Below are 27,998 nucleotides of genomic sequence, written 5' to 3'. Positions count from 1 at the left end.
CCGCTCCGCCCCAAAGGCCGCCTCCGCGCGGAGAGGTGGGAGGGCCCGAAGGGCGTGGCCGGCGCGCGGCCCCGCCCCTGGCGTAGCGGGCTCGGGTGTGAGGGCCGCGGTCTCCGTCTGGGACCCCCGCGTCGGGGCCGCCGCGTCGGTTTGCTGTTGCCGCAGGCCGGGTCGGGGCGTCAGAAGCGTCTGAGGTGAGGTAGGTAGCTTTCGGCAAGCGGGCGCGGGAGTCGGGGCTCCGTAGCCCCCGCCCCCGCGGCCCGGCCCCCTCTGCCCAGCAGCCTCTCCGGGTCTGCGAGGCCTTACCGGGCGCGTCGCCGGGCCCCGCGTCCCCCGCCGGGAAGGGCACAAAGGGCTCCTGGGGGTAGGGGCGCCTCGTGCCTTCGCCTCCATTTTTGCAGGCGGAACGGCGGGTGCGGGGCGCGGAGGCGGGAGGCCGGGGTTGTAAGAGGCTGAGCGCGGGGAGGCCGGGCCGAGGGGGGCGCGCGTGTCCAGGTATCCTCCGCTCCGAGCAGCTGCGCGGCTGGTCGGGCCCGGCCGCGGGCGGACTCACTTTCCCTCGCGGCCTCTGCCCGGGCGTGTGCTGTTTACCCTGCGCGCTCGCCGGGGGCCAAGGGGCGGCCCTGGGAGTCAGGCGCTCGCGCTGCTCTGCCGCGGAGACCCTCTCTCACCAGCTCAGGGTCATTCCCAAGGGAAAGATGGAGACGAATGATGCTTTCTTGGTGCCGTGAATGCAGCAGCTGCTGAGGGGAAAAAACAAAATGTCTTGCTTTTTTTTGCCTAGAAAGGCCACCCTTTCCAACTGTCATCACCAGAACTGTTCTCAGCAGCTTAGGGGCACATATATGCTCAGGTCCTTCATAATTATTTGGTTGGGTTCGGTGTATTGTTTGTAATAAAAATGAGCGGAAACCTGCCAGTGCCAGAGCAGATTGGACCTCACTGAGAATTCAGTTGGGGGGTGGGGAGTGGGGCCTGCACAAAGATAGGTAGTATTCATAAATACCCTAACAGCTCCTAGATCTAGGGTGAGAAGGATGTTGTTAAAATGCGTGATAAAATGTACTAGATCAGTTTGCCTAGGGTTTGGTTAAAAAGAAGTAGAGGTCACCACTTCTCATCCTGATTCTCTGCATCACCTGGATCAATTCTAGGCTACTCAGTACTGAAAAGAGCAAAGAACTCAGTTTCTCTTCTGAAAAACTTTTAAAGCTCTTCCCCACCCCACAGCTAATTAACCATGTCTTCCTTTAGGCTACTTTCTTCTGTCTCTGCTTTTACACATCACATTGTATTGTGGTTTCCCCAGCTCCTAGCACAGTGCTTGGAACATAGCAAGACATTCAGTGACTGAAGCCAAAACAAGACAAAACAAAACAAAAAAATAGTGTAGCCAAAAGTTGACAAAACAAAAATTTTCATTCCTTTAATTTGTTGGACCAATTATTTCTACAGGTTAGGGAAGCAGTTGACTTCTGGCTCACTTAAGTTAAAACAGGCTTTATCTGTCATGTTACTAACTCTGGATAAGTTATTTAACTTCTCTGTGTCTCAGTTTTTTTTTTTTTTTAAGATTTTATTTGTTTATTTGAGAGAATGAGGGAGAGAGAGAGAGCATGAGAGGGGGGAGGGTCAGAGGGAGAAGCAGACTCCCCGCTGAGCAGGGAGCCCGATGTGGGACCCGATCCCGGGACTCCAGGATCATGACCTGAGCTGAAGGCAGTCGCTTAACCAACTGAGCCACCCAGGCGCCCCTCAGTTTCTTTATTTGTAAAATGGGAGTTATAGTAGTACCCAGTCCATGGGTTCTGAGGATTAAAAAAGATATTGATATAAAGTGCTTAGCATAGTTCGTGGCTCAAAGAAAATGTTCAGGAGCTGTTAGCAGTTATTAGGATAAAAATAAACAGATACTTGAATAGATTTACTAATACTAAGTATCTGTGTAGTACTTGACCCTTCAGGGTCTGTCTGCCTTTTAGTCCTTATCTGTTGCTTGATTTTAAAAAGTCCTTAAGCCTTTCATGATTTTCCCCCACAGTAAAAGTATTCCATAGGTTATCTGTGATTCATTTAGAGTCTCACCACCCACTAGAGATTAAGTGCCAGATAATAATTTGGCCAAGTATTACAGTAGTTGATAAACTCTTGATGTGCTCTGATACTCAGAATGGTCCTGTAAGAGCAGAGGAACAGACGGGGCCTGTTGTGGCTAACAAGAAATCTTAGGGTGATTGGTTCAGCCAGAGAGGCAGAGCTTGTGGAGATGGACTTGCAGTGGCTTTTCTCCTTATAACTTAACTGTTCTCATGAAGAAACTGTCTCCTGTCTTTGAAGTTATTCACAAACATTGTGAAAAGTGGAAGAAGTCTTCTCTTTGGCTTTAGACCTGTTGGCCAGACGTAGAGGTGGCAGATAGAACCCCTAGGGGATGTTGCCTCACTTCCAGGTTTTCCTGCACCACTTTCTGGGGGCAGGAAGCGGGCTAAGTTGTACATTTCCTTCCAGCTGTAGGTCCCCTTGACATGTCAGTTTCTCTTAAATTATTTGGAGTCTCCAAAACAAATATCTTCTTTTCACTTGTAACTAACACAGGAGAATTCTGGTCTCTGATTCTGTTTTTAATGTAGCCACAATCTTGAATCCTTTCTAGGGAATATGGTTCTTTCTGGGGACTCCTTTCCAGATGTGACATACTATAATTCGCTGTTAAAAACCTGCTACAAGGTGTGAACTTTCTCTAGTGTCCTGTTGGAAAGACTTTAAGGACAAGGACCAAAAATTTCCTTCTCAAATGTGCCTGGCATAGGATAGGCACTCAGTGGAGTGCCTCATTGGCTCAGTCTGTAAAGCATGCAACTCCTGATCTTGGGGTTGTAAATTTAAGCCCCACATTGGCTGTAGGGATTACTTTCTTAAGATAAAACCTTAAAAGACAAAAAAACAAAACCACAGTGAATGGTTGTAAAACCATTGTAGTAGTTCTTTCCAGTGTGCGAAACAGGCTTACTGACTAACCTGGTGCTTCTGAAACATTACCAGTCACTTGGAGATCTTGCTCAAATGTAAATTCTGATTCCAAGACTGGTGGGGCCTGAGAATCTACATTCCCAGCAGGCTCTGAGGTGATGCAGATGTTGCTGGTCTTCACACTGAGTAGAAAGGTACTAACACAAGTATCTGCATTTGTGTGTGTGTGTGTTTTTAATGATTTTATTTATTTATTAGAACACAAGCAGGGGGAGCAGCAGGCAGAGGGAGATGGACAAGCAGGCTCCCCGCTGAGCAGAGAGCCTGGCATGGAGCTTGACCCCAGACCCTGGGATCATGACCTGAGCCGAAGGCAGAACACTTAACCGACTGAGCCACCCAGGCGCCCCTGCATTTGGTTTTTACAAGTACTGCTAAAAGCAGTTTTGTTTTTATGGTTTTGGGATAAAGTCTTGGATTTATGATATTTTTTCCTAATTTATTATGTTACTCTATTTTTAACAATTCTTATATTTTGTTCCAAAAAATGATTTGAGAAATCATTCCAAGATACTTTCCATATAACAAGATTTTTAATAGAAGTAATTGAGGCAGATAGGTTGAAAGAAAAGTAAGATGAAATCAAGGGTAAGATTAGTACAAAAGGTGAGTGCCTTTCTGTCCTAAGCTTTTTGGTTGTGTAGGATTGCAGATTTGCTGAGCTTCCTAGTAGTCAAAGCAAAGAGGAAATTTTTATCAGTTTCACCAATACCTTTCAAGTAAAAACAAACTGGCTGTTCAGTGAAACACTTGTTTTTGTTACCAAGACCAGAGAATTCTCCAGTGTGTTCTCCAAAAGAGGATCCTTTAGTAGAGTGGGCAGCATTCTTATCAGTAAGATTCTTATCAGTCTTCATACATGTAACCTGACTGCCTCACAGAAATCACCAAGCGCAGAACAAGCAGTGGCTTGTGGAACTGCAACCATGGTTCCAGGGCCAGCTTGCTCAGACAGTAGGAGAGATTTTTCAGGAAAGCTGTTTTTCTGCCTTGCTCTTTGGTGGGAAGAGAAGGTACAGTTATTAACAAGTGAAGTCCTCAGTATCCTCATAGTTTAAGTTTTGTTGGTTGGGGACAATCTGCTAAGGAGGCCAGAGAGCTTGCGGTTGAGTGGACAGGGGACTGGAAGCTCAGCCAAGCTCCTTGAAGATGTGGCAGTGACATCTCTTTAAAGGCCTTCTGAAGACCTGCGTGATGAGTTAGAAGACTGGCTTTGCTGCGCGGCTCTCTGGTGGTCCCAGTCAGTCGCCAGCCTGTGAGTGGGTGGGTGAGAAAGCAAGAGAAGCAGCCTGGCCGCAGCCTTCCCACCTGTACTGATTTACAGGGAGCCAGTGGCTCCTTCTCAGATGCTGGAGGATTCCCTCTGACTTTAAGGAAAACATAGGGAAGTAGCCCCAGGAGGAGAAGGAAAGGGGCTTCTGGTGCTGGAGCATTCTGAGGATGGCATCAGCCCATTACCAAGCCATGGGAAACATGTCTACCCTCTGTAGCTTCTTCCTTTTCACTTGGCTTTGACCTTCCTTTTTACTTGGCTTCTTCCTTTTACTTGGCTTTGACCTTCAAATAAAAAGGTAGACACGGTGCTCAGGATGACCTGCCCCACAGGGAAAGACAGGGCCTATGTGGAAGACTAAGGGACTTGGGGGCTTCAATAGCCAGGGCGGGAGCAGGTAGAAAGGCGGTTGCTCTTGGCTGTTGACCTCCCAGTCTCAAACCTCCAGCCACAGCAGTCCTGGCACCCACCCCACTCTGAGGCAGGCCCTGGCCTCTTGTGACTGTCTCTTTTGTTGGCCTCCGCTGAATATGTATTTACCCCCTGTCTTGCTGCCTCCCACGCCTGGATTGGCTTCTGCCTTTAAGCTTCTTTCCCATAAATCTAGTTCCCCCAGAAACTTTCCAGCAACGCTGCAGTGTTGGGTCCTGCCCTGCTCCCTCCCCCTTTCCTAGTGGGCAGAGCTTCTTTGTCTGGTTCTGTGGTCAGATTCTGCCACTATGTGTGCATGGTGTTCACCTATACCTGTGGCCTCCTGTGAAAACACAGGGAGTTTGAAGCATTTGGCCCCTGAACTGGTAGGGCTTGCTCTGTGGATTAATACCTGGCCCATGTAGCCGGTACAGGTGGCCGTGTGCTTGGGGACAGAGATGGGCCTTGCCCCAACACAGCATCCCTGGCAAAGCTGGTATAAATCAGATTATTTCGTAGGGAGGTCGTGATTTAACAAATCCTGGAGATAGTCCTTTTTTTGATCAGAGGAGGATTGCTCCCTGGTTGATCATTCCTCTCTGAATGGTTTAGTTAGGAGAGGCGTATCCTCTCTCTCTCTCTTTCCGAATGCAGCCCTCCTTTCCCCCTCCTGGATAGGAGCAAGTGGGAGGAAGCACCAGCAGCTGCGATGGGGGCTGCACGCACGGGGTGCAGCCAATACCACGAAGGGTCAGGTGTCCAGGCTCACAGAGTTAGCTTTGCCACATACGTGACGTGTGAGCATATTTTTACTGTAAGGCAAGCAGATGCCAAGCCTACATCACTCCTAATTATATATATCTGGCAGGTCATATGGCCTCTGCGGGAGACTAATGGAGAATTTTAATAGCAAAGTCCAGGTGGTCGCTAGGATATCCTGAAGCTTTTATGGCTTGTCTCTTGGTTTGGCCAAGAACAGGGCAGTTCCAGTGTGTATAGACCTTTCCCAGGTGGAGGGTTGAATTAACTCTTCATTGTCTGTGCTTCGAGACTTCCAGGCCCTCACTCTAACCTTGTGGTACTTCCCTGTTAGGGAGGAGGTCTACTGAGGCCTCTGCCCATCCCAGAGCCACTAGCCTATAGGAACACTGTAAGGTACGTGATCTTAGGTTCTGTTAGTAATAGGTTCTGTTAGCTGTTGACCTGTGAGTTGGTTCAATACCACAAGTCATTTTCATCATCCGGAGCAGTCTATTGGAAAAGGAATAAGCTGCTTCTCATTGGAAGTGTCCAAGCAGAATCCCCACCTCCACCCACACCCCACAAGGTTAGAAGGAATGATGTGTAAAATCTAAACCTGTGGCAATGAGGGCTTGGCCTTCATGCAGATGCCCACCTGGCAAGTGCAGACAGGACTGAACCCCAGAAATCTAAAACTTGTGCATTTGCTAGGCCACCTCATCAAGATTGATGTTTTAAAAAAGCTTTGCCTTCAACAGTCATTATTTCAAGGAGTTTTCCCTGATTATTTCTATGCCAGTTGATTTCACCCTTTGTATTCTGTAGCATCTTATATACAACATGGAATTAGCTCTCATGGACTTCTTTTATTATTTATTTATTTATTTTTAAAGATTTTATTTATTTGACAGCACAAGCAGGGAGAGTGGCAGGCAGAGGGAGAGGGAGAAGCAGACTCCCCACTGAGCAGGGAGCCCGATGTGGGACTCTATCCCAGGATCCCGGGATCATGACCTGAGCCGACTGCAGTCGCTTAACCAACTGAGCCACCCAGGCGCCCTCATGGACTTCTTTTAATTCTTTTCTTTCACATATATCTGTCTTCTCATAATTTGTGTAGTTGGAGGGGGGCATGATTTGTCAGGCAGATTAAGAAGTAAGATTATGAAGAGACTGTTCGTCCATACTGAGAAAATAAACCTGCCTTTTCCGAAGCACTGTTTCCATGAAAATCATTATTTCAGACCATCTTACCTGGTTGCTGAAGGGCCTCTGGTGACAGTGTTAACCTAGTTCAGGTTTGTATGCACACTTGAAAATTACCTAGTGGTGTCTCTTAAATAGCTTATAATTCTAGCTCACCACTCCCCATCCCCCAGGATAAATGGATACTTTCTTTTTTGAGTAATGAGTCCAGACAAGACATAAAAATTACATCATCAAAACAAAGAGATCATTTGTTTGCACTCTTTTCTTGTCCCAGCATCATCATATTCCTGCCCCTGTTGTAAGACCACACCCTTTAGTGGAACAGGAAAGCCGGTAAAAGGAATTAGCCACCCGTCATGGCCTGACTCTAGCCATTGAGAGGGTTTCTAGGAATGGAGCAAGAAGTAGAAATTGGGGGCTGTAGGTAACACTTTTCCAGCCCATGGGCTCAGCTTCTAAACATCTTCATGTGTAGCTGTTTAAACAGCCACACGGTGAGGCTGTGGCTCTGTGAAAACCTGTCTCACTAGGACTTGGTCACTCATCTCGCCATCCTGTCACTCTCTTCCCTCTTCCCCTTCATGTGCTGATCTGCTTTGTAACTTGTTCCCTTGATGGTTCATAAAGAGCTTGGGTTCTGGAGTGACACCGTCCTGGATTTGAATCTCTCTCAGCCTTGGTTTCCCTCTCTGTGAAGGGAGATAAGGGGACCTGCCTCCCGTGGGAAACCCACTCTCGCAGACTGCTGGGGGGGGCGTGTAAATGGGTGCCACCCTTAGAGGCCATGTGGCAACATAGGCAAAGTATGTGCAGATGCCTTCCCCTCAGCAGCTGTCCTTCCGGATGTTGATGTTGTGCATGTGCTAGCAGGCGCACGAGGGCTGTGTGCACTGTGTGCTTCTGGCTGGTTGGTGGTTCCTTGCTGCATTGCTTGTAAGGAAAGACTGGAAATAACCCCAGTATCCACCCACAAGGGACCAGTGAAATAAACCAAAAGGCACTTTTCCGGAATACAGTGCCGGGCAGTAATATGAAAGAAAGGAAGCTCGCGCGCTCTGTGTATAGCTGAGGAAAGGCATACGAGATACTTTTTTTTAAAAAAAAGGAAAGAAAACATTCTGAACAGGGTGTCCTGTACAGTGTGCTGCTTTTACGTAAAGAGGGAGGATGAAAGAGATTTTTGTGTTTGCTTGCATATGCGTCAAGGGGTAAGAGACATACAGATTACTGAGACTCTTTACCTATTTTTATGGGAATTTCTAATAGTAAATATTTTGCCTTTGTTCTCTGAAACATTGGCTGCTTTTTTTCCCCCTCTGTTGGATTCCTTTGTGGCTTGTAAGGTGACTTGTTACACTGATTTTCTGTGCCCCCTCCCCACGCTGATTGGCACCTGCTGACACTCAGTATACATCGTGTGCCGGGCACGTGCCTGGCATGCCCTGTGCGCAGTAGCTGGGTTTATTTATTTATTTATAATATTTTAATTTGTGAGAGAGAGAGGGAACACAAGCAGAGGGAGGGCAGGCAGAGGGAGAAGCAGGCCTCCCGCTGAGCAGGGAGCCCGATGCGGGGCTCCATCCCAGGACCCTGGGATCATGACCTGAACCGAAGGCAGATGCTTAACCAACTGAGCCACGCAGGTGTCCCTGTGGTAGCTGGTTTTAGTGAGGGATGGAGACAAGGGCAGAGGGAGACTTCTATCTGCAGCGCATTTTATATTTCAACCATGTTACCTGTCCAAAAAACCCTGTGCAGTAGTTGTGAGAAGTAAGAGAGTATGTGTGAAGTGTGTGTGCTCTTCTGGGATCACCTCCGAATGGGCCTGGAGCCTCGTGTGCCTAGGCAGACAGAGTAGGACCCTTTTCCAGGACGGGGTGCTCTCAAGGTGTGGCTGTGCCCACCCAGTTCCCGAGTGTGCGAGCTGAGCAGGATGAACCCCTCTCCACAGCCAACCCCACTTTCTCGGGCTTCCCTGTTGCTCCCAGCACCTCCTCTTGCTGTCACTTCAGCTCCTGGTCTCTGCAGAAGGAAGGCTATTTTTGTCCAGGTTCTAGCTTTGAGGTTGGTCCAGTGCGTTCCAGGTGGCCTCTGAAATCCTGGGCACTATGCTTCCCTTGTTCCCCTTCCAAATCCTCCCAAAGCTCTTGCCCCGCCTGCCATCTCCTGCCGCAGCCCCCAGGGCTCTCAGCCTGTACTTGTTCCTGTACTCTTAGGCTGCCTGCAGGGGGTCTCTGTTAGCCCTGAAACTCTTAAAGGAACGGTTGTATTTTCAGGTCCAACTCCCATGTTGTTCCTTCTTCCCTCCCTGAGTGCTCGCCCTGGTCTCCCTCGCCTGCCTGCCCCCCCCCCCCCCCCGGTGCTCACTCACGCGTGCTCTCTCACTCTCACTGTCCCATGCACACATGCTATTGCCATTGTTATCCACCTGGATTTCCACGGCTTCCCTCAGCTGCAAGTTAATCACAACCCCGGCTAGCGGGAGAAGAGTTGCGGCTCATCCTCTCTCCGGTCGCTGGCCACCCTTGGAATGAGAAGTCGCCACCAGCTCCACAGCCCCAGGTGGGGTTTCTGTGTTTTGAGAGGGTCCTGCCTCCTCCAGCAGGCAAAGCGGTCACTGTGGGAACACCCTGGGCTCAGCCAAGGCCTGAGCAGGCCCTGCCTTGCTGTTCCCTAGAGCACAGCGGTCAGGGCCAGGCCCGAGCCGCCTGCTAGTGGGAGCACTGCAGCAGCAGAACTGTGGCTGTGGCCGGGCTGGCGCAGGGAGGCCCCAGTGGGGCCGGGACGGAAGTGCGGCTTTACTCCTTGGCTCTGATTTGGACCTGCGTTCACCTGCCTGGGCCTCTGCTGCTGGGGCTACTACTGACCGTGTAAAAGCAGAAGACAACATGGTCTGCTCCTCCTTCGCCTTAGAAAACTCCAGGGCCAGGGAAAAATCAACCTGTGTTCTCCTCTGAGGAAATAAACACCATTTGTTCTTTCTTTTATTTGACCAGAAAAAAAAAAAGTCTTTTTTTTTTAACTATAGTTGACATATTTATATTAGTTTCACATGTACAACCTAGTGATTACACAGTCGTACACATCACACAATGCTAACCCATGTAAGTGGGTAAGTATTGTCACCAAGTGTCACCATACAGTGTTATTACAATATTATGGACTTTATTCCCCACACTGTGCTTGCTTGCTTTTTATACATCCCTGTGACTTATTTACTTTATAACTGGAAGCTTATACCTCTTAATCCCCTTCAACTATTTCACCCATCTCCCCCACCTCCGGCAACCACTAGTTTGTTCTGAGTCTGTTTCTTTTTGTTGTACTTTGTTTTAATTTTCAGATTCCACATATAAATGAAAACATATGGTTTTTGTCTTTCTCTGACTTATTTTACTTAGCATAATACCCTCTAGGTCCATCCACGTTGTTAGTAATAGCAAGATTTCATTCTTTGTTTCCTTTGTTTCCATAGTCTTAAGTTGTTTCCATATCTTTTTTTTAAAAAAGATTTTATTTATTTATTTGAGAAAGAGAGAGAGAGAGCACTTGAGAGGGGGGAGGGTCAGAGGGAGAAGCAGAGTCCCCGCTGAGCAGGAGGCCCGATGCGGGACTCGATCCCAGGACTCCAGGATCATGACCTGAGCCGAAGGCAGTCGCTTAACCAACTGAGCCACCCAAGCGCCCAAGCTGTTTCCATATCTTGGCTGTGGTAAATAATGCTGCATTGATCTGTTCAAATTAATGTTCTCCTTTTCCTCCCGTAACTGTCCACAAGTGGAAGCACTGGAGCATACAGTCCTGCGGGTTTTCGTTGTCTGAGGAGCCTCCACGCTGTGTTCCACAGAGGCTGCGCCAGTTTCAGTAATTCACCAACACCGCACAGGGGGCTCCCTTTTTTTCACCTTGTCGCCAGCACTGGTTTCTTGTCTTTTTGGTTTTGGCCATTCTGACAGATGTCAGGTGATCTCTCACTGTGGTTTTGATTTGCATTTCCCTGATGATGAGTGATGTTGAGCATCTTTTCATGTGTCTGTGGGCCATCTCTCTGTCTTCTTTGGAAAAATGTCTATTCAGGTCCTCTACCCATTTTTAAAAATCAGATTTTTTTTTTTTTGGCGTTGGGTTGTATGAGTTCTTTATATATTTGGATATTAAACGCTTATTGGGTACATGATTTGTAGGTATCTTCTCCCATTCAGTAGGTTACCTTTTCTTTTTGTTGCTGGTTTCCTTCATTGCAGATGTCTGTCTTAATCATTAAAAAGCAAGGTTTCCTAGGTACAGATGCAGAGAATGTATCTTTTTCTTTTCTCTTCCCATTTTGTAGAGAGCTGCAGGCTTCAGGGGAACCCTGACCTGGGGACGTCTCCATGGCCTTGGGGGAAGAAAAGGCAGAGGTGGAGGCATCCGTGGACACAAAGACCCCGTCCTGCGGGCGGCGGAGCTGCGGGGCGCAGGAGGTGGACACCCCAGGGCTCGTAGGCGGGAAGCAGGAGGAGCCACCGTGCCTGGAAGCCCAGGCTGCGGCAGGGTCTGCCTCCCCCGTGTGGGGGATAGAGGGGCTGTCTGCCCCTGCCGCCAGCCCCTCTGCATATGACCAGCCCCAGGCCAACACCACCAGCAGGGAGCCAGTAGCTGGTAGATCTAAGCTTGCTCTTGGTTGCCTGCCCCTTCCTGCTGGCACTGGGACTAGAGACCTTTTGCACTCTGTGGGAAGCCAGGTAGGTAATAAGGAACTGTAGATTTAACTATTGTGGTCCTTTGGGAGTATGTTTTAGCATTTTCTTACCATCTTACCTGCTTTCCCAGCCCCTGTACAAGGAGGGGAATTGGGGGGTGGGGAGTCTGGGTGTGATGATTTCTGTTTTACAGGCTCACCTGGAGAGCTGGGCTTTGGGGCCAGTGGGGGACTCTGTCCACAGCATCTCCTGTTCCTCAAGAGTGTGACTGGTGACCTTCTGAAGACGGGGGATGCTGTGGCCAAGACCTAGTGCCCAGAGGGCTGGGCCACGGGAGCTGTGATGAGGGGAGCCGTGTCCTGTTTCTGACTTGGTGATCTGAACTCTTGGGGGTGGGGGGCCCTAACGAGACTTGGGGAGGGAAGGTCCAGGGCTGTGGGCTCCTTCAAGCTCTGAGACTCTGTCCCCTTGGGACCCAGGGAACCTGACAGAGCCTTGGAGCCCCCGTGGTGGGCACTATTGTCCCTGGGTAAGAAGAATTTCTTGGGCCTCCCTGACTGCAGGGAAGCCTTGCCTAGTCAAGTCACAGAGAGCAAGCAGTTATGCTTGGCTCTGTGACCTCAATCTTTCAGGCCCTCAGTATATTTGGGAAGGTGACCTGAATGATCCGTCCTTCCCAGCTCTGACATCCTATTATGTTCTGCTTGCCAAGGCCCTCCGTGGGAAAGGCTTTGATCGCACCAGGATCACTGTGGCCTTGGCTGCTGCATGCTGCCCCCACGCAGTTCTGCCCCGTGAGGATGCTCTGAGCATGACTGTCTGGGAGAAAACAGCAGCTGGGCCCGTCTGCCTGGGAGCCAGGGGTGGTGCCCAGGGCACCTGTGAATCCGAGATTTAGTGAGGCAGCAAGTAAATGAGCAAACACAGAAATAGGCTGTTTCATGAGCTGACTACAATGGGCTTATTATTGTGGTGCCTATTCGTTGAGCTCTGACCCTGTGCTTTTCACACCTGAGTTCCTTTAATCCTCATGTCCCGAGGAAGTGGTACTATTACTCTCCCCATTTTATAGATGAGGGAAGGGAGGCCCAGAGTCTCCATCTGGAAGGTGGCAGTTGGGTTGGCATCAAGTCTGTCTGGTTCCAGAGCCCACGCCCTTAACCACCGTGCTGTCCTACCTTCCTCGGGGGCAAGTTCTTCATCGAACAGATGAGTTGAAGAGGCTGAGATGAGGGCCTCCCTTTGTTCATTTATAACAGGCATGAGCTGAATGGGTGGGGCCTGGTGGGTCACCTGCGGGGGGCAGGTGGATGAGTCTCAGGGCAGGGGTATCTCCTGCCCGGGACACGCTTCTCCGAGGGTAGGTGGTGTGCCCCAGCCCCGGTGTGCCGGAGCCGCCGTGTGCTTGCCTGAAGAGGGTGGGAGCGGTTTGGGGACGACGGCCAGCTTCCCGGAGCGCACGGAACTGTCTTGCTGGCCCCTCGCCGCACGCTGTCTAGTTCTCGCATCAGATGGCAGACTCCGATTGCAAGAGCTCTCCTGAATATCATCTGGGTCCCCAGAGTTGTCCTCTAAGAAAGAAATTTGGTTTGCTTATTTTCACCTTCGTGCCTTTTGTTCCGTCTTCTCATTGCAGATGGAGGAGACCAGGCTTTCTGCCTCAGAGGACCTACCTCAGACTCTTGGCGTTCCACGAGCCGCAGGCCTTTGCTCAGGACATGATGCCGACAGCGAAGATGACCCGTCCCCGGTTGAGTCACCACGGGCGCTAGACCTCAGCCAGCAGCCCCACAGCTCGGGTTTCCCTTTCCCGCCAAGGTGGAGGCCACTGGGGAACCAGGCCGCTGTTGCTCCTCAGTTCTCCAGCTGCAGCGTCTCTGCCTCCTCCCCGGGCAGCAGTCTGCAGGGTCACCGAGAGAAGGCAGAGCCTCCAAGTTGCTCCATTGCCAAGGTCTCCTCCTCCCTGGAACTGGTTGTCCCCCAGTCGGCCCCCTCCATTGTGGGGCCAGGGCCAGGGCTCCAGTGGTCACCACAGCCTGCATCCCCCGGGGTTGATGCTCCTGGGCTGGGCAGGAGGCGCCTCTCCTTCCAGGCCGAGTACTGGGCCTGTGTGCTACCAGACTCCCTGCCTCCTTCGCCCGACCGCCACTCTCCGCTCTGGAACCCGAATAAAGAGTATGAAGATCTGCTGGACTATACTTACCCACTTAGGCCCAAACCTCAACTCCCAAAGCACCTTGACAGCCATATACTGGCTGACCCTGTCCTGCAGGACTCAGGTGTAGACCTGGATAGCTTTTCTGTTTCCCCAGCAAGTACCCTGAAGTCACCCACTAATGGCTTCCAGAATTGCCCATCAGCGGAGGCCTCCGCCCTGCCATTCTCTAGGCCCAGAGAGCCAAGCCTTATGCGGTGGCCCTCTGGAGTACCCCAGAAGCAGGGCAGCGTTGGTTTGGCATCTTGTAACCAGCTTACATCTACCCCCAGAGCCCCAGGCAGTAGGGATGCTCCTTGGGAGAGCAGAGAGCCAGCCCCGAGGGGTGTGAAGGACTGGCTCCCCATGGGCAAGCACCTTGAGGTCGGTTCTCCCCAGCTGAGGACCTGGGACAGAGGGTGGCCTTTGCCCAGGACAGAGAGAGAGAAGGGGGCCAGCCAGGGCATCTGGCACCCTGCCTGCACAGAGTCTGGGTGGAAATCAGAAGAGGAGGTAGAAAGTGATGACGAGTACCTTGCCCTGCCCACTCGGCTGACACAGGTTTCTAGTTTGGTTTCATATCTAGGTTCCATTCCCACCTTGGTGACCCTGCCCACTGGGGCTGCCGAAGGGCAGACCTCCCCGGACGTGTCAGACAGTGATGGGCCAGCTTCCCTCCCGTCAGACTCGAGCCAAAGCCAGCTTCCTTCTGGGGCTGCCTTCAGAGGGCTCAGGGGCCCCGAGGGCCAGAACCGCCGTTTGCTGCGCTCCTTCATCCAGGCAAGGGCCTCTGCAGGGGACGGCAGTGTGGGGAGCCGCCAGGCCCTGGGGGTCTCCGGACCGCTGGGAACACGCTCTTCCCTGCCAGCTGTGTGGGACCGGCGCGCATGCTTGGACCCGGATGCCACAGGGCAGCTTCCCGGGAAGGGGGAGCAGGGAGAAGAATCGCTCGTGCAGTGTGTGAAGGTAAACCTACGTTCAAGGGGCTTCGCCTAGAGGTGTGGCTTCTGCCAGTGCATGGAATCAAACGTAGTAACCTCGAGCACTTTATATGTGCCAGGCACCGTGCTGTGCCTTCTCTTACTTGATTCTCACCACTTGGCCCAGTAAGGACTACTGTTGTCGTTCATGTTTGGAGAAAAGGCAGTGCGGGGTTAGGGAAGCTGCCTACCCATGGCTGGAGCCTGAGCTTAACCACCACTCAAGGCTGCTTCCTAGGCCTCTTGACCTTGAGGATTAAGAGGTATTCTGCACAAGAAACGTCTGTGCTCACATGCCTTTAGGAAATACTGAACAAAGGTAAATGGTTTTCTTGACTGTAGGACTTCTGAGAGCTTCAGTTTGATAAAGTGGTGGAGCTGCAGAGTTGGGAGTCATTAGATGCACTATGTCCTAGCCGTCTTGGTCACCGGACCTCTCATAGACGCGTGACTGGAGGTAGAATTCACACTCTGTGGAACAGGGTCTCCAGCATCAGGCAGATCTGAATTTGAATCCTGGCACTGCCGTATTTGGAATTTCAGCTCAGTCTTCTGAGTTTGCTCATTTGTAAGATGTGGAGCCTTGCCTCTTTGGGATGTTGTGTGGATTACATGAAATAATTCATGTCGAGGGCTTTGCATAGTCCCTGATACAAGGATGTTCGGGAACACGGCTACACACACACCCACACCACACCACACCACACCACAGTCCGCGCGCTGTCTTGTGTCCTGGGTGAGCGCACGGACGCTGCACACGCACAGCAGCAGGCCGGGTGGCGAGAGACCCGTGAGCCAGCACGACAGACGTTTCCTAGCATCTGAGGGCTTCAATCAGCCCCGCCATGTCCCATGTGTGATTTTATTTGTCCTGTGAAGCAGGTAGGGCACATGGTAGCATGTGCCTCTTTTGTGATAAAAGATTGAAATACTTCGAGGCAAATGCAAAACAGGGACCCACAGTTTTTAATTCACTTGTTTCCTGCCATAGGTTCAAATTAGTCACGATTATAGTTGTTTATTTTGTTTTCCTCAGGGACAGTTAGAAAGTCAGCAGTGGTACTCACCCAGGAATCGGTCTCCATGGTAGGCGTGCCTCCTCTGGGCCAGTCCCTGTCCTCCTGTCAGCTCCTCTCCCCACGTGCAGGGCAGGCTGCTCTCAGCCTGTCATTTTTGGTGTCAAAGGCTGAGGGGAGACGGAAACCATATTGCCCTCGCAGAGGTCTGGAGTCATGGGGTGGGGACAGGCAGGGGAGGAGGGAAGAGACTGACCCCGCAAGTGAGGAACGCTCGGGAAAGGTGCACAGTCTGGCTCCCAGAATCCCCTGGATTGAAATGTAACGCCGTGTGTTCTTATTTGTCTACACAGACATTCTGCTGTCAGTTGGAAGAGCTGATCCGCTGGCTGCATAACATAGCGGACGTTACAGACCACTTGATTCCATCCAAGTCCAATCTTACAGGTCTCAAGTCTTCTCTGCAGCTTTACCGGGTAATATGTGGTCCTGGCTTCTGGCTGTTCACTCACTAGAGTGGTGGCTAAGTACTTGATTACAAAGTAAAAGCTCAAGTAACTGATACTTGGTATGTTACGGCGCAACTGGCTATTTTACGTGAAATCTAATCAGAAGCCCTTTTCAGATTCTTCATGCTGAAAAACTAAAATGTAGGAGTTATTTCCCAGGCCAAGCAGAGTTTGGAGAAAATACATTTATCCTCAGTCAGATATACTTAAGGGAATTTGCAATGTAATTTTGCAGATGTCTCAGGGGTTAAGTGTAGAACTGCACTATTATGAGTCACTAGTCACATATGGCTATTTAAATTAAGTACAATTAAAGATTCATATTTTCCAGTTGTACTAGCGACATTTCAAGTGTCCCGGCATTTCTGTCATCACAGAAAGTTCTGTTGGGCAGCCCTGACTGGAATTTGCTTCTCCGTGTGTTTGGTTTTTGGGTTGTGGGTTTTGGGGTTTGTTTTTGTTTTGTTTTGTTTTGTTTGCCTCTTTTTCATTAAGGTCTTGTTATTTTTTAAATCTCTTTAATTATGAGTTCTGGTTAATTTGACTTTAGATCAGGTGTATTTGCAGTGATAGTTTGTGCCTGCTCTTCTGGAATAGTTACCAGTAGGTTCCCCTTCATTCTGAGAAGTACAGTTACCCCCAGTATAACATCAGCCTTGACTGAACTACCCACAGCCCTCTAGCATGTCTGGTTGACCAAGCATTTCTAACCTCTTTTGAAGGAGCAGAGGTAGTATGTGGGGTCTGAGCCTGTGAGGCTAGTCTAGAAAGGATTTTCTGAGACAGTTCTTTGAATTTCTGTAACCTAATCAAGTGCCTTTAGAGGAGAATGTGATTTACGTGTGCCTAGGCCAGAGCAGCACCACCCCAGCAACCCCCACACCCTGGCAGGAGAGAGGGTCAACGTGGCGCCAACTAAAATTTAGGGGCGGGGCCTTGCCTGGATGGGCCAGCTGTTGTACCTTCGTGGGAGTGCTGTTTTCTGCCTGGTGGAGAGAGGTTGCCCTGAGTTCCTTGCCCCGAGTATGCTTGAGGAAAGAGAAGACTGAGTGTGACAGGGTCCTCTGTGTGCAGCTTCCCAAGTGCATGTGCAGAGCTGAGCAGGGCCCAGCCCTTGGAGGCTTAGGGGCAGTACCACTGTGGGGAGAGAGGAAATTGCCGGGAAGTTGTCCTCAGACTATCTGGGTGGTCTCTCCAGAGTGCCTCAGCCTCATCCCCATCAAAGCAAGTGCCAAGCAGAACAAGTCCAGTCCCTCCATTTTATCCCTCACTCTGTCCTTCTCTGCCTCAACTTGCAGACTAGCCAGAGCACCTTTCTTGCTTTGTGGGTAGAACTGAGAGCTGTGCTGGGAGTTACCTTCGCAAGTCAGTGAAGACTCGCCCTCTTGTGTCACCCACACGGCTGTGTCACAAAGTGGGATTACTGTCAGCCCCTTCCCCGCACAGATTGGTGCATGCCGCATGTGTATGCGTGAGCTACCCGGACCCCTGCGTAGAAGATAGCTCATATACGCAAGTCTGTGTCTGTGTTCACATGTTGTCAGCTTTGACTCTGTCTCATGTACTTTGTCTTAACACATTGGGTTTATGGCACCATATGAACTACAGAAAATACTAAAGAATAAAATAGTAAGTACAGGTATTAGGGCAAAGGAAAACTAAAGATAGGAATACAGTTAAATCCGAGAGTAAAATTCTAACTCCAGAGCGTGAACCACCAAGTTCTGTACCCTGTACTAAAGGTTGTCATGGATTTGACTTTACACATCTTAGCAGCTAAAGAAACATCAAAAACTACAAGGCTCGGTACCGACGAGGGGAAAACAAATCAGCTACTTAGGAGACTCACAGCTTCCCCACTGCCTCCCCGAGTCCCAAGGTCTGCACAGAGCAGGACACCGAGGGAAGAAGTGGGTGGGGGCCCTTCTCTTGTGGCTCCTACCAGGTTTGTTAGAATAGAAGACGGTGTGTTCTGAGAATCCCATAGCCTTGTGAGTTTATAAAGAAAACCCTGTGAGATATGACAGAAAGAAACCCTGACTCCCAAGCTGTTCATGAACCAGGCTCTGGCAGGGAAAAGAAAATTCTTTTGTCTAACTGTAGATGGAAAAAAGGATGGAGTCTGTATTTACTTTGGGCTCAAAGTAGGTGAAGTTAAACTAATGTGCTGCTTACTTGGGGAATTCTGAAGATGGGATGGGTTTGTCTTCCAGGGTAGAGGGGAATTGAGCTCCACAAAGGATCATTTTGAGTGAGTTTTACAAAACAATAGTAACAAAGCTTCTTTCTTTTCTGATGTGCTTTAAGCAATTTAAGAAAGATATAGATGAACACCAGTCCCTGACGGAGAGCGTCTTACAGAAAGGGGAGATTCTTCTTCAGTGCCTGTTGGATAACACCCCAGGTGAGACGCTTGAAGTTTTGAATTGAGCCAGCACTCCTTCCCTCTCAGCAGCAGGTCCAGGGGCCACAGGGTCACCGGTAAGGATCCAGTAGTGCCAACACCCCCCCCCACACACACCCCCACTGCCTTAGGTTCTGTTGGCTGCCCGCTGGCCCTCACCTCGTCACTCTCCCTGCAGCCACACAGTGAGCCGGTGACCGAAAGGTAAGTCGAGTCGAGTCTGCAAGGACACTCTTTTACCGTCCCCTGGTACTGACCTGCGTGGGAATGCTGGTTTTCATGCAGTCGTCCTTGGTTCTCTGATAGGCTATTCACAGTAGGGGGCCCTCAGGGGTGCCCCTTTCCCAGGCTGGACCCCTCTCTCGTTATGTGCTTGGTGTTCTGCTCTGAGGAAGTATCCGTTTCGGTGTTTGAGAGCAGTCCATTCTGAGGGAGCAGACTGAAGGAAGAAGTGTGCTGCTGAGAGTTCATTTTGCAGGATGGGTTCCCAATTTAGGAAAATGTAAAATCACAGACTTTAAGAATATGCCTAAGCAGGCAGGGTGCGAGGATTCACGATCGGTGTTGCCCTTGCTGTGGGCAGATGGGAAAGGGAGGATGAGCTCGGAGAATGCTGGGTTAAAGCCAAGAACTGACGGATTGCCAAAAGCAGCCCCTGATTTCCTGTAAGACTAAACAAGCAGGAGCTCAAAGATCGCATCTGTATTCTGCCGCAGTTTTGGAGTGAGGTGGGGCTTCTGCGGCAAACAAAGGACAGAAGCAAAGCTGGGCCGGACCCCTGGCATTGAGAGGCAGTGAGGTGGCGCTGGCCCGACCAGAAGCGCTGGGTGCGTGTGAGCGAGGTGGCCTAGAGCAGTTCCTCAATGGGCGCCACCCACATTTGGGGTCATGTAATGCCGTGGGAGGCGGGCTGTCCTCCACACTGCAGGGTGGTTGGCAACATCCCTGGCCTTCACCCATTAGATGCCAGTAGTGACAACCGAGAACCTGTCCAGACGTTGCCAAATACCCCTGGGAAGAAAAGTGACCAGCGTTGAGAACTGTGAACGGGCAGAGGGACTTCAATGGGACAGGGAGCCACCGAAGGGCTTTCTAGCCAGGCAGTGATTATCCAGTGTGAACTGGGGGAGCCCTTGGCAATCCCCTGCCCTCAGGAGGCTTTTGTTTTGGTTCTTGCACGAGGGTTTTTGGGGTTTTATTGGGGCAGAAGTTCGCTATGTCAGGCTCTTGCGCTACTTGTAATTACATCAGTGTTGTACTGAACACCATGCACCAGACGCTGCGCTGAAGCACTTAACATATCAGGTTTTTGTCCCGTTTAATCACAGCCTTGTGAGATGGATGCTATTATTACTCTCACCTCAGAGTTGCGAACTTGCCTTGGACCACTTAAGCGGTGGCAGCCTGCCCTCAAGCCCCCTGATGCCGATTGCCCTGCTGCTTGGTCTGGAGGTGCGGGGGCTGAGCAGGAAGGGAGAGCACCCCATACTAGGAAACTCTGCCCAGAGGCCGCTTGTAACAATGGGCCTCTTAAAAGCTACAGGTTCCTTGACCTTCCTTCAAAAACCGATCCAGTAATAACTTCTCAGTGCTTAATCTGGAAAAACATCATCCCCCTTGGCCCATGTCTCAAACTAAGTCATTTGGGCGTTCCTGTGATTTTCAGGTATGTACCCAGCCCCTGAGATGGACTCATTGCCCCCTCCGGACCTCTGCTTTGACTAACCAGGAACTTGGGTGTTGTGTGAAGACCACATGTTCCCCTTGACCTTCACAGGGTCCCTTCCGCTAGATGCACTAGTGTTCAGCTCTCTCCAGGGTACACTGCCAGCATGGGTCGAGCCTGAGCGCACACCCCCCTACCCAGCTTCGCAGCCCGCTTTCTCCCCCGGCCACAAGCAGAACCACAGGAACAAGAACCACATTCATTGCCCCTCCAAAATGCGTCTGTCTCCGCCTCCTGCCAGAGGCCTCCCCGTGGAGAGCTGGCTTTTTCACTGCTTCGGTGCACGCATTGCCAGTCCCTTCTCATATCCAAACTCCACACTCAGCTGGATCACGTGACTGGGACCTATAGGCATGAAGCTGAACCAGGCTCCTGAATGTATGTATTCCATTAAAACACCGAAGCCTGGCTGGGAAAGACTGCATTCTCACGCCCAGCTTTCCTTTTACTTGGCCCCAACCAAATATTCTAACATCCTAAGATAAAAGTTCAGAAACAAAAATAAAGGTCCCCTGAATTCCACTGACGAACACACAGGACTGAGCCAAGGTCTGGTAAAGGTGGAGGGGAGAGACCAGCCGCCGCCCGCACAGAGGAGGTGCACCCCCTGCCATGGCCTCCCTAGAGGCTGATCTCCCCGCAGCTAGACCCTGCTTCCTTCTGTGGCCACATCCTCGGCAGCTTCCCCTTTCCCTTCTGCTGCTGGGAGATGTTGCAGCTGCAGCAGGAAACACTGTTTCCTGCTGCAGCTGAGTGTTAACACAGCTGATAAAGGTTCAGGAAGCTAAAGCAGCCTTTGTGTTTAATAAAGGAAATAAGGTTTCTAAGAGAAAAGCCTGCTGTGATGCACTCTGAACCTAGTCCATCCCTTCCTCGTTGGAGGAAATCGTGGCCTCACTCACCTCTTGTCTTAGCTTGCTTTCAGATCCTTTTCTTTTGAAGTCTGTTCCTCGAGGACCCACCAAAAAGGGTTCACAAGCATTCCCGAATACATTACCAGGCTACCTGTATACCTGCTAAGTACCATTTCCCCAGCCAACAGAGGCTCTCAGGACCTGACAGTAGGACCCAATGTCCTAATCTTGGCATATTGTTTTGTTTAAGCCTGCCCCAGAGGATCTGGGTGTGCCTTGTGTCTTAACTCTAAAAGCCGGGTTACACCAGTCACCAGAGAACCATGCTTCTGTGCCTTTTTGTGAATTATGTAAATCCAGAGTGGAGCCAGCGGAATTCTTCTCTCAGCTCTAATCAGAAGTTAACGTGGATCCCCCAGTGCAACAGCAGTCCCTGGAGAGTCACTGTTAAAAAGTGTGGACATCCTGAAATTACTGCCATGTTCCTATTTTGTGTAAAAATGCTACACACTTCTATGATTCTTTAGAAAATATAATCACATGTTGTGTTTTTGTTTTGTTTTTTGCCTAATTGCTTTGAACCTCATTTGTTAGTGTTAAAAGATGTCCTCGGGAGGATCTCGAAGCAGCCCAGTGAGCTGGAGAGCCATGCAGATCGCCTATATGATGCTATCTTAGCTTCTCTGGACATGCTGGCCGGCTGCACCCTCATCCCGGACAAGACGCCCATGGCACACAAGAGTACGGATGTGAAGGGGATGCGCCTAGTAAGTAGGCAACCCAAGAGAAGAAAATCTGTCCTTGGACCCCAGTGCCAGTTAGGGTACAGAGCTCCTGCTCTAACAGTTGGCTAGTTCTTAGAAGCTTGTTGAGCCAAGTTATTGAAACAAATGAGATGGTAGAAGACCCTGACACTGAAAAAGGGAGATGCTACCATTTCCAGGTAGAAGGTTGGGGGTCTTCCTCTGGTGAGCTGGCTCACTGTGGTGCCTTCTGGGACTTCCTTTCACCCTTGCTGCCTGTCTGAGGACTAGGGTGCCCCGCGCTCGCACTTCTCTGCCCCTTCAAGACAACAGTGGCAAAACTCCTCTATCCCTAAACTTTTTTAATGTCTGCATATGTAAACTTCTCCCAGTATAGGGCCGCTGTTAGGCTCCCTGTTCTATAGGCTCTTCTTGCCCAGCTCCCTTTTTTTTTCTTAAGATTTTATTTATTTGACAGAGAGAGACACAGCGAGAGAGGGAACACAAGCAGGGGGAGTGGGAGAGGGAGAAGCAGGCTTCCCGCCGAGCAGGGAGCCCGATGCGGGGCTCGATCCCAGGACCCCGGGATCATGACCTGAGCCGAAGGCAGAAGCTTAATGATTGAGCCACCCAGGCGCCCCTGCCCAGCTCCTTTGGTATTCCATCTTCAAGCAACTCGAAAGCACGAAGTGCCCACAGAGACTCAGTTACTGATAGGACCCCACCCCTCCCCTTCCCAACAATGATCTCTGCAAACTGCCTTCCAAAAAGGGCTAGGGGGATCCACAGGGGTAACATGCCTTAGAGACTTAACAGTACAACTTTCTTTTGATCTTTGGGAAAGTCGAACAGGGAATGATAGGGAAGAGGAGCTAAGAGAGCAGAGGGGTGGGTGCCTAATGTGGGATCGCCACTGCCCAACATTCTGTAGGATTCCACAACTGGACCATACTTTTTCTGAAACTTACTCTCCTACAATCAAAATGCGGTGCTTAATTCTCAGACTTTCTAGGTGACAATTCACTGTAGCCAAGAGAATGTAAAGGATAAAAAGAGGAGGGAGTCCCTGTACTTGCCTCAAAGAAATTTGAGCAATAGTCATTTTAGTTCTAAAATGAATACAGTGATTGTTATTTCTTCCTCTGCAGTATTCCGCCTGTAAAAAAGTTTCCCTTTCTCTTTCAGGCATCTTCTCAAGCAGATATGTAATCTGTCGACTAAAACCTGGCTGGTGGGAAACTTTCAGGAAGCCCTTGTAAGAGCCATTTAACACTCAAATCAAGGGGGAAACTTAACTGTAATGTACTAGCTTTAAAATGCCTTTCTCTTCCCTGACGTAAGGGCTTTTGAGTTACTATTCTTTATTTAAAATGAATCCTTCCAAACTGAGGTTTTCCTTTTGGTGCTTCTCTACAAAAGCATGTAGCTTTACAGTTTTTGATAAAATAAGACTAGTAAGGCTTACAGGTCTTTCACCACCCCCCACCCCCAAATCCAGTTAAAAAGAACAGAGCTCCTAAAATAGTCCACCTGCTGAAATCCTTTAAAGAAGGTTCACATGAGAGAGAAAGCACCAAATACTGGTATTTTCAGGCATACCAGAAGACCCAAGAGACTGAAAAAAAAAAAAAGAATCACTGGCCAGGAACTTGGGTCTTTTTATAAAATTAAGCTTAGGTTTATAAATTCCTCTTGAAGATTTTAGAAGAGACTTTAAATCCCCAAATTAACAGAAACTTCTGAACAAATTATTTTTGACTATTAGGACACTTTTTAAATTATCTTCAGGGTTTAGGAGGGCTCCATCTGCCTGCCTAACTAATACGTCAAAGGAAAATGTGTCAGAGACTTAGGGAACTGTCACTGAGCTTCCGCAGGACTATGGCCTCATTATCCACACCTTAAGGATACGTCCAGATGGATGCATCAGTCCATTCCTAGTCTCCAAGATCAGGGCGGAGAAGGGCATGGATAGGGTCATGAAGCCTGGTTAACTACAGAAACTAAGGCTGTCAGTGGTGAAGGAGAAAAGGGAAATTCTTCATTGCTTGGGAGTGACATGTACCTTGACAGGAGAAAAAAAAAATCTATGATCAACCATCAGTTCTGTAGCTTTCTAAAGCAAAATGTTCAGCTCTTGCTGGTAACCACAGATTCTGCAAAAAAGCAACAAAAGACCTTTAAAAAATTTCTCTTGTGTGAATGAACATGGAAGGAGGGGAAAATCACATCTCCCCCTATATATTTCTAGCATTATGGTGGGCTAAAGACTTCAGAAAAGGATTCTTCACACTTAAATATATGTGAGATAAGCACTTAAAGATCTTTTTTCAAACTCCTTCCAGATGCTCATTGGAGGAGGGTTCTTAAGAAAGGAAGATCTCATGTTTATAAAGAAAAATGAACAAGTCATCTTGAACCTAAAGAAGGTGACATTGGAACGATTATTCTCATGAGCAGACTTCTGACATCCCCTCAGAACAAAACATTTAATACAAAATTACCTTCTTTATTAAAAGAAGTTTAGGACTTTAGTTTTGGGGTCACATAATCATAACACTATCTCATCTACCTCCCTATGAACTTAAAGTCCTATTATTAAATGTGACTTTTCTGCTTTAAAATCTCTGACTTTATCGTCACTGGGAAAGAAGCTGTTAAAATCTAATATTTAAAGATTAACTACAAAAGTAAACTATATAAAGTGCACTATTTCAAGTGCCTGCTGCTATGGTATGATTTACCAATGAGCAGGGAAGGGCCTGATCAGAATTCAACCCTGCCATCTCCCTATTAATCTTAGTTCCATTGTGAGATTTAAAAAGACAGGACAAAACAAAGCACCTCCAGAGCAAATAATTACATACGTAAAATATTAAAAACCTACAGATGCTTTAAAAATGTCTAATGGCCTGTGTTTATATTGATCTATTTCACCTTCTCTTTGATGTCGCTATAAATTGGCACATGCCTTTCTACTGTTAAAACAGCCCTGAGGCATTAAACCCATTTATTCGCTAGTATTTGAGAGACCTGTTTCTATTCACAAAAAAACTGAAGACGACAACCCTGGGGAAACAAACTTGGCCAATGTTACAGCAAGTGAATGCTGAATATGCCATTCTGTTCCCATCCAACCTAATAATTACCAGCTTCAACAGACAGGAATTTTCAGAGTATTTTATTTCAGAGTACCTGGTTTCCCAAGAAAGTATTACTTTCATTACAGAGATGATCTAAGATATTTTTATCTATCTCTTTTGAAATAAGGTGTGACTGAGGGTACTCTGGACCTAGCTGTGAATGCCACTGAAGAGTTCTATCTTTAGCAGTGCTATAAGGAGTTTAAGACCAGCGTTAAAACTCCAGCTGAAATGGTTTCAGCCTAGGAAGCCGCTGCAGCATATCCGTGAGCAGCCACGGCCGGGTTAGAGGCAGAACAGCCTGGCCGGCCACTGCACCTTGGCTGGTGCGCATTCGCCTTAAGGACAGAAGTGGCTTACGTGGACATAACAGTAGTTATAAGATCCCACGTTTACCTGTAGTAACATTTCCTAGTAGTCCCTGTAAATAAACAGAATCGAAGTCCACAGGGAAGTGGTAGTACTAAGACCTGGGTTCGGGTTGCAGCTCCACAGCTAGGCTCATCCGCAAATAGGAGATAGTATCAATATAGGGCTGTTTTGAAGCTTCAACGGGAACATAAAGGGATGATGTCAAGATGCTGCAATGGCAACATGTATGCTAAAGGAAATTTCAGTCAAAGGTCAAAGAACAGGAAGTTCCTGCTCAGACCAGAGTGGCTGTCATTCTATTAGGGCTTCCCAGAGATTGCAACCACTCAGGCTCAGAACACTTCACTTACGTAAGCTTATTCATGGCAGCCAGGGACATTAAAATACAACAAGTGGGAATTCCTCTTACTAAGTGGACAAATTATTAAAGCCCATAGTAGCTTGAAGTGTTTGTATATTTTTTTTCAGAACTGCATTTATTGTCATACGCAAAAAAGCAAATAGGGAAGCATGCTGAAACATCCTGCGGTAAGCCCCAGTCTTGACTGCCATGGGGGAAAGAAAAGAACACTAGATTTTCAAAACTAAGTATGTAAATATGCTTACATCTTAAAATAAATTCACATACTGTTCGTTCTTGTTAACTCACCAATAAGCTGCCAGTTTGAATAGCTTGCTGTATAAAACTGAAGTGCACAGCATCACGTAACAGTTGTAGCATTCATCTGCTTTAGAAAATAGTTTCTGAATCTTTCCCCCTTTATATTGTATCATTAAGGCAAAAACCAAACCTTTGAAGCATTAAAAAAAAAATCTTCACCCAAGTAACTATTGGTAACGAGGGATTTTTCAGTTGCCTTATGCGAGGATGAATAGATCCAACAAGCACATCTATAATACAAAGTAAACTATGATTTTATTGTGAAATTCTCATAGATGGAAAATTAAATTGAATATTTATTCTGTCCATTTCATTTTACAATAATCTTACCACTTATTTTTGTACCATGTATTTCAATTGCCTGTTTAGTGAAAATAAAGAAACCTATCATTTTTGGCTTGTTTTTAAATTTTATCACTGGATTAAAGATCCCACCAAAAAACGTGCTGCCAACAGCCACATCCCAAGCGCCTAAGTAGAGAATGTTTTGGCTGCTATTTCAACCCCACGGAAACAATCTCTGACTTCTATCACCTCAAAATGTCATCGTTAGCAGAAGATTTTTTGTTTCCCACAATAAAAACAAACCTTAGGATCTTTAAGGTCCTATTTAACAAAATTTTCACGTGCAAAATTCCACTGAAATAAATACATTTTTCTCATTTATCATTCCCACCTACCATTTGTGTTTTCAGTTAATTTTCAGGGATATAATTCCTAAAATTAGGGCAATCAATAGTAAATTTCCTGCTTTCTACTTTAATTCTCCTCCAACCTAAATTATACAATTGTGGAGGATAAAATAGTTGACATGTGACTCAGAGCATGGAAAAAACAGTATCAGTACACACATTAGTCTGATCACTTGCCAATTAGGAAAGGTGTGCTGCTTTCCACCTCAACCACAGAAGAATTAACAAAATGTTGATCGGTGAAGCCATTTCAAATGGTTTTAGAGAAGGAGATAATAGACTAGATAGCATACATTCTAAACTTGTTTTCCATACAACTAAAGTCTCCCTGAACCACTAAGCTTGGTTAAATCCCAACACAGCACAGAAGCCTCCCTAGGTCATTTATTGGGTATATTATCTGGAAAGCGTATTGGATGCTGCTCTAAGATAGGTCTACAGTGCCCTGGTTGCACACACAAATGGCTGTTCGGAGTATAATGCAAGGCTCTATTTCCCTTTAACCATAAGAATTAAACAATACTTATCACCATACAGTTTGATATTACTTCCAATAAGTACAATATTTATTAAACATATCTTCAGTTGTTTTGTTACATAGTGTGCAACAAATTACAATATTCTGCAGCCACAAATTATATGCAGAGTATGAAGAAACTATTAATCAGATAGTGTAATCTTTCCATTTATAACTCTACAAGGAAGAACTAGCAAATCAGATCTTACATATAACATCTCACTAAACTTTATGCATGGAAAGTGACAGACACTGGTTGTGCTGTTTGATACAAAATGGCTGAACTTCATCTTCAGAAGACTAAACCTGACATCTAAACATGCCAATATAAACATCAAAACAAAATATATTCTAACCAACCACGGGAAACAGTCTGGTATCAGGAAAAGCAACAAGGATTACACACATTATTTTATAAACCAGCACACAAAGGTTTAAAACAGTTCTGAAAATGAAGTTAGCTGTCTTGAGTCAAGGGAATAAAAAAAAAGTCAGTATTGACCATTTACAATCTCTGACCTTTGTGGAGACGGTAAGAATCTGTTGTAGTGCAGCTACATACAGTACAATTCAGGCAATTTTGTTTTTTCACTTGGGTTCAGATTGCAAATTCATTGCTGTGAGAGAAGGACGGAGGCAAATTTTAGCAGCAACCTCCACCTGACTGCTTGACCGGAGTGCTCTGAATTTTCACATTGGACTTCTCTGCACCACCAGCTGTTGCTCCAGGACCCATTCGCTTTTTAATCTCAGCTGCCATCGTCATGAAAGACTGTTCTACATTCGTTGCGTTCTTAGCGCTGGTTTCCAAAAATGGAATTCCAAGGGAATCAGCAAATTC

General features: G+C 48.1%; 2 protein-coding genes across 7 annotated transcripts in view; one reads left to right on the top strand and one right to left on the bottom strand.

Annotated features, from left to right (window-relative positions):
- Nucleotides 1-64: 64 nt before the first annotated feature.
- CEP68 (centrosomal protein 68) lies at nucleotides 65-26,624 on the top strand. Of its 6 annotated transcripts, none has more exons than XM_073897634.1 (8): nucleotides 65-199; nucleotides 10,995-11,388; nucleotides 12,983-14,506; nucleotides 15,890-16,012; nucleotides 18,353-18,449; nucleotides 21,624-21,796; nucleotides 22,958-23,027; nucleotides 25,756-26,624. In XM_073897634.1, exons 2-7 carry the CDS (start codon nucleotides 11,038-11,040, stop codon nucleotides 22,979-22,981), a joined length of 2,292 nt encoding a protein of 763 aa, XP_073753735.1. In that variant the 5' UTR covers nucleotides 65-199; nucleotides 10,995-11,037; the 3' UTR covers nucleotides 22,982-23,027; nucleotides 25,756-26,624. The 6 variants fall into 6 exon arrangements, with proteins under 6 accessions (XP_073753735.1, XP_025724361.1, XP_025724359.1 ...); XM_025868576.2 differs by lacking the exon at nucleotides 25,756-26,624 and adding an exon at nucleotides 24,118-24,282; XM_025868574.2 differs by lacking the exon at nucleotides 25,756-26,624 and having other exon boundaries at nucleotides 22,958-24,282.
- The window catches only part of RAB1A (RAB1A, member RAS oncogene family), a 28,974-nt gene continuing 27,160 nt past the window's right edge, over nucleotides 26,185-27,998 (bottom strand). Inside the window, exon 6 of the mRNA XM_025868578.2 lies at nucleotides 26,185-27,998. Within this exon, the coding sequence (XP_025724363.1) occupies nucleotides 27,801-27,998 (198 nt within the window). The 3' untranslated portion in view covers nucleotides 26,185-27,800.

This window comes from Callorhinus ursinus, unplaced genomic scaffold (genome assembly GCF_003265705.2).
Source record: "Callorhinus ursinus isolate GAN/ISIS: 27379988/994484 unplaced genomic scaffold, GSC_fseal_2.0 scaffold10, whole genome shotgun sequence".
NCBI lineage: Eukaryota > Metazoa > Chordata > Mammalia > Carnivora > Otariidae > Callorhinus > Callorhinus ursinus.
Note: the sequence above shows the minus strand (reverse complement) of the source record. Positions and strands in the feature narration are given on the sequence as shown.

What these genes read in the sequence shown, in the direction of transcription:
- CEP68 (XM_073897634.1), top strand. Translation starts at nt 11,038, where the DNA reads ATGGCCTTGGGGGAAGAAAAGGCAGAGGTGGAGGCATCCGTGGACACA. An exon ending in TGCACTCTGTGGGAAGCCAG is followed by an intron (nt 11,389 to 12,982) that starts GTAGGTAATAAG and finishes TTCTCATTGCAG; the next exon opens with ATGGAGGAGACCAGGCTTTC. An exon ending in CTTCTCTGCAGCTTTACCGG is followed by an intron (nt 16,013 to 18,352) that starts GTAATATGTGGT and finishes ATGTGCTTTAAG; the next exon opens with CAATTTAAGAAAGATATAGA.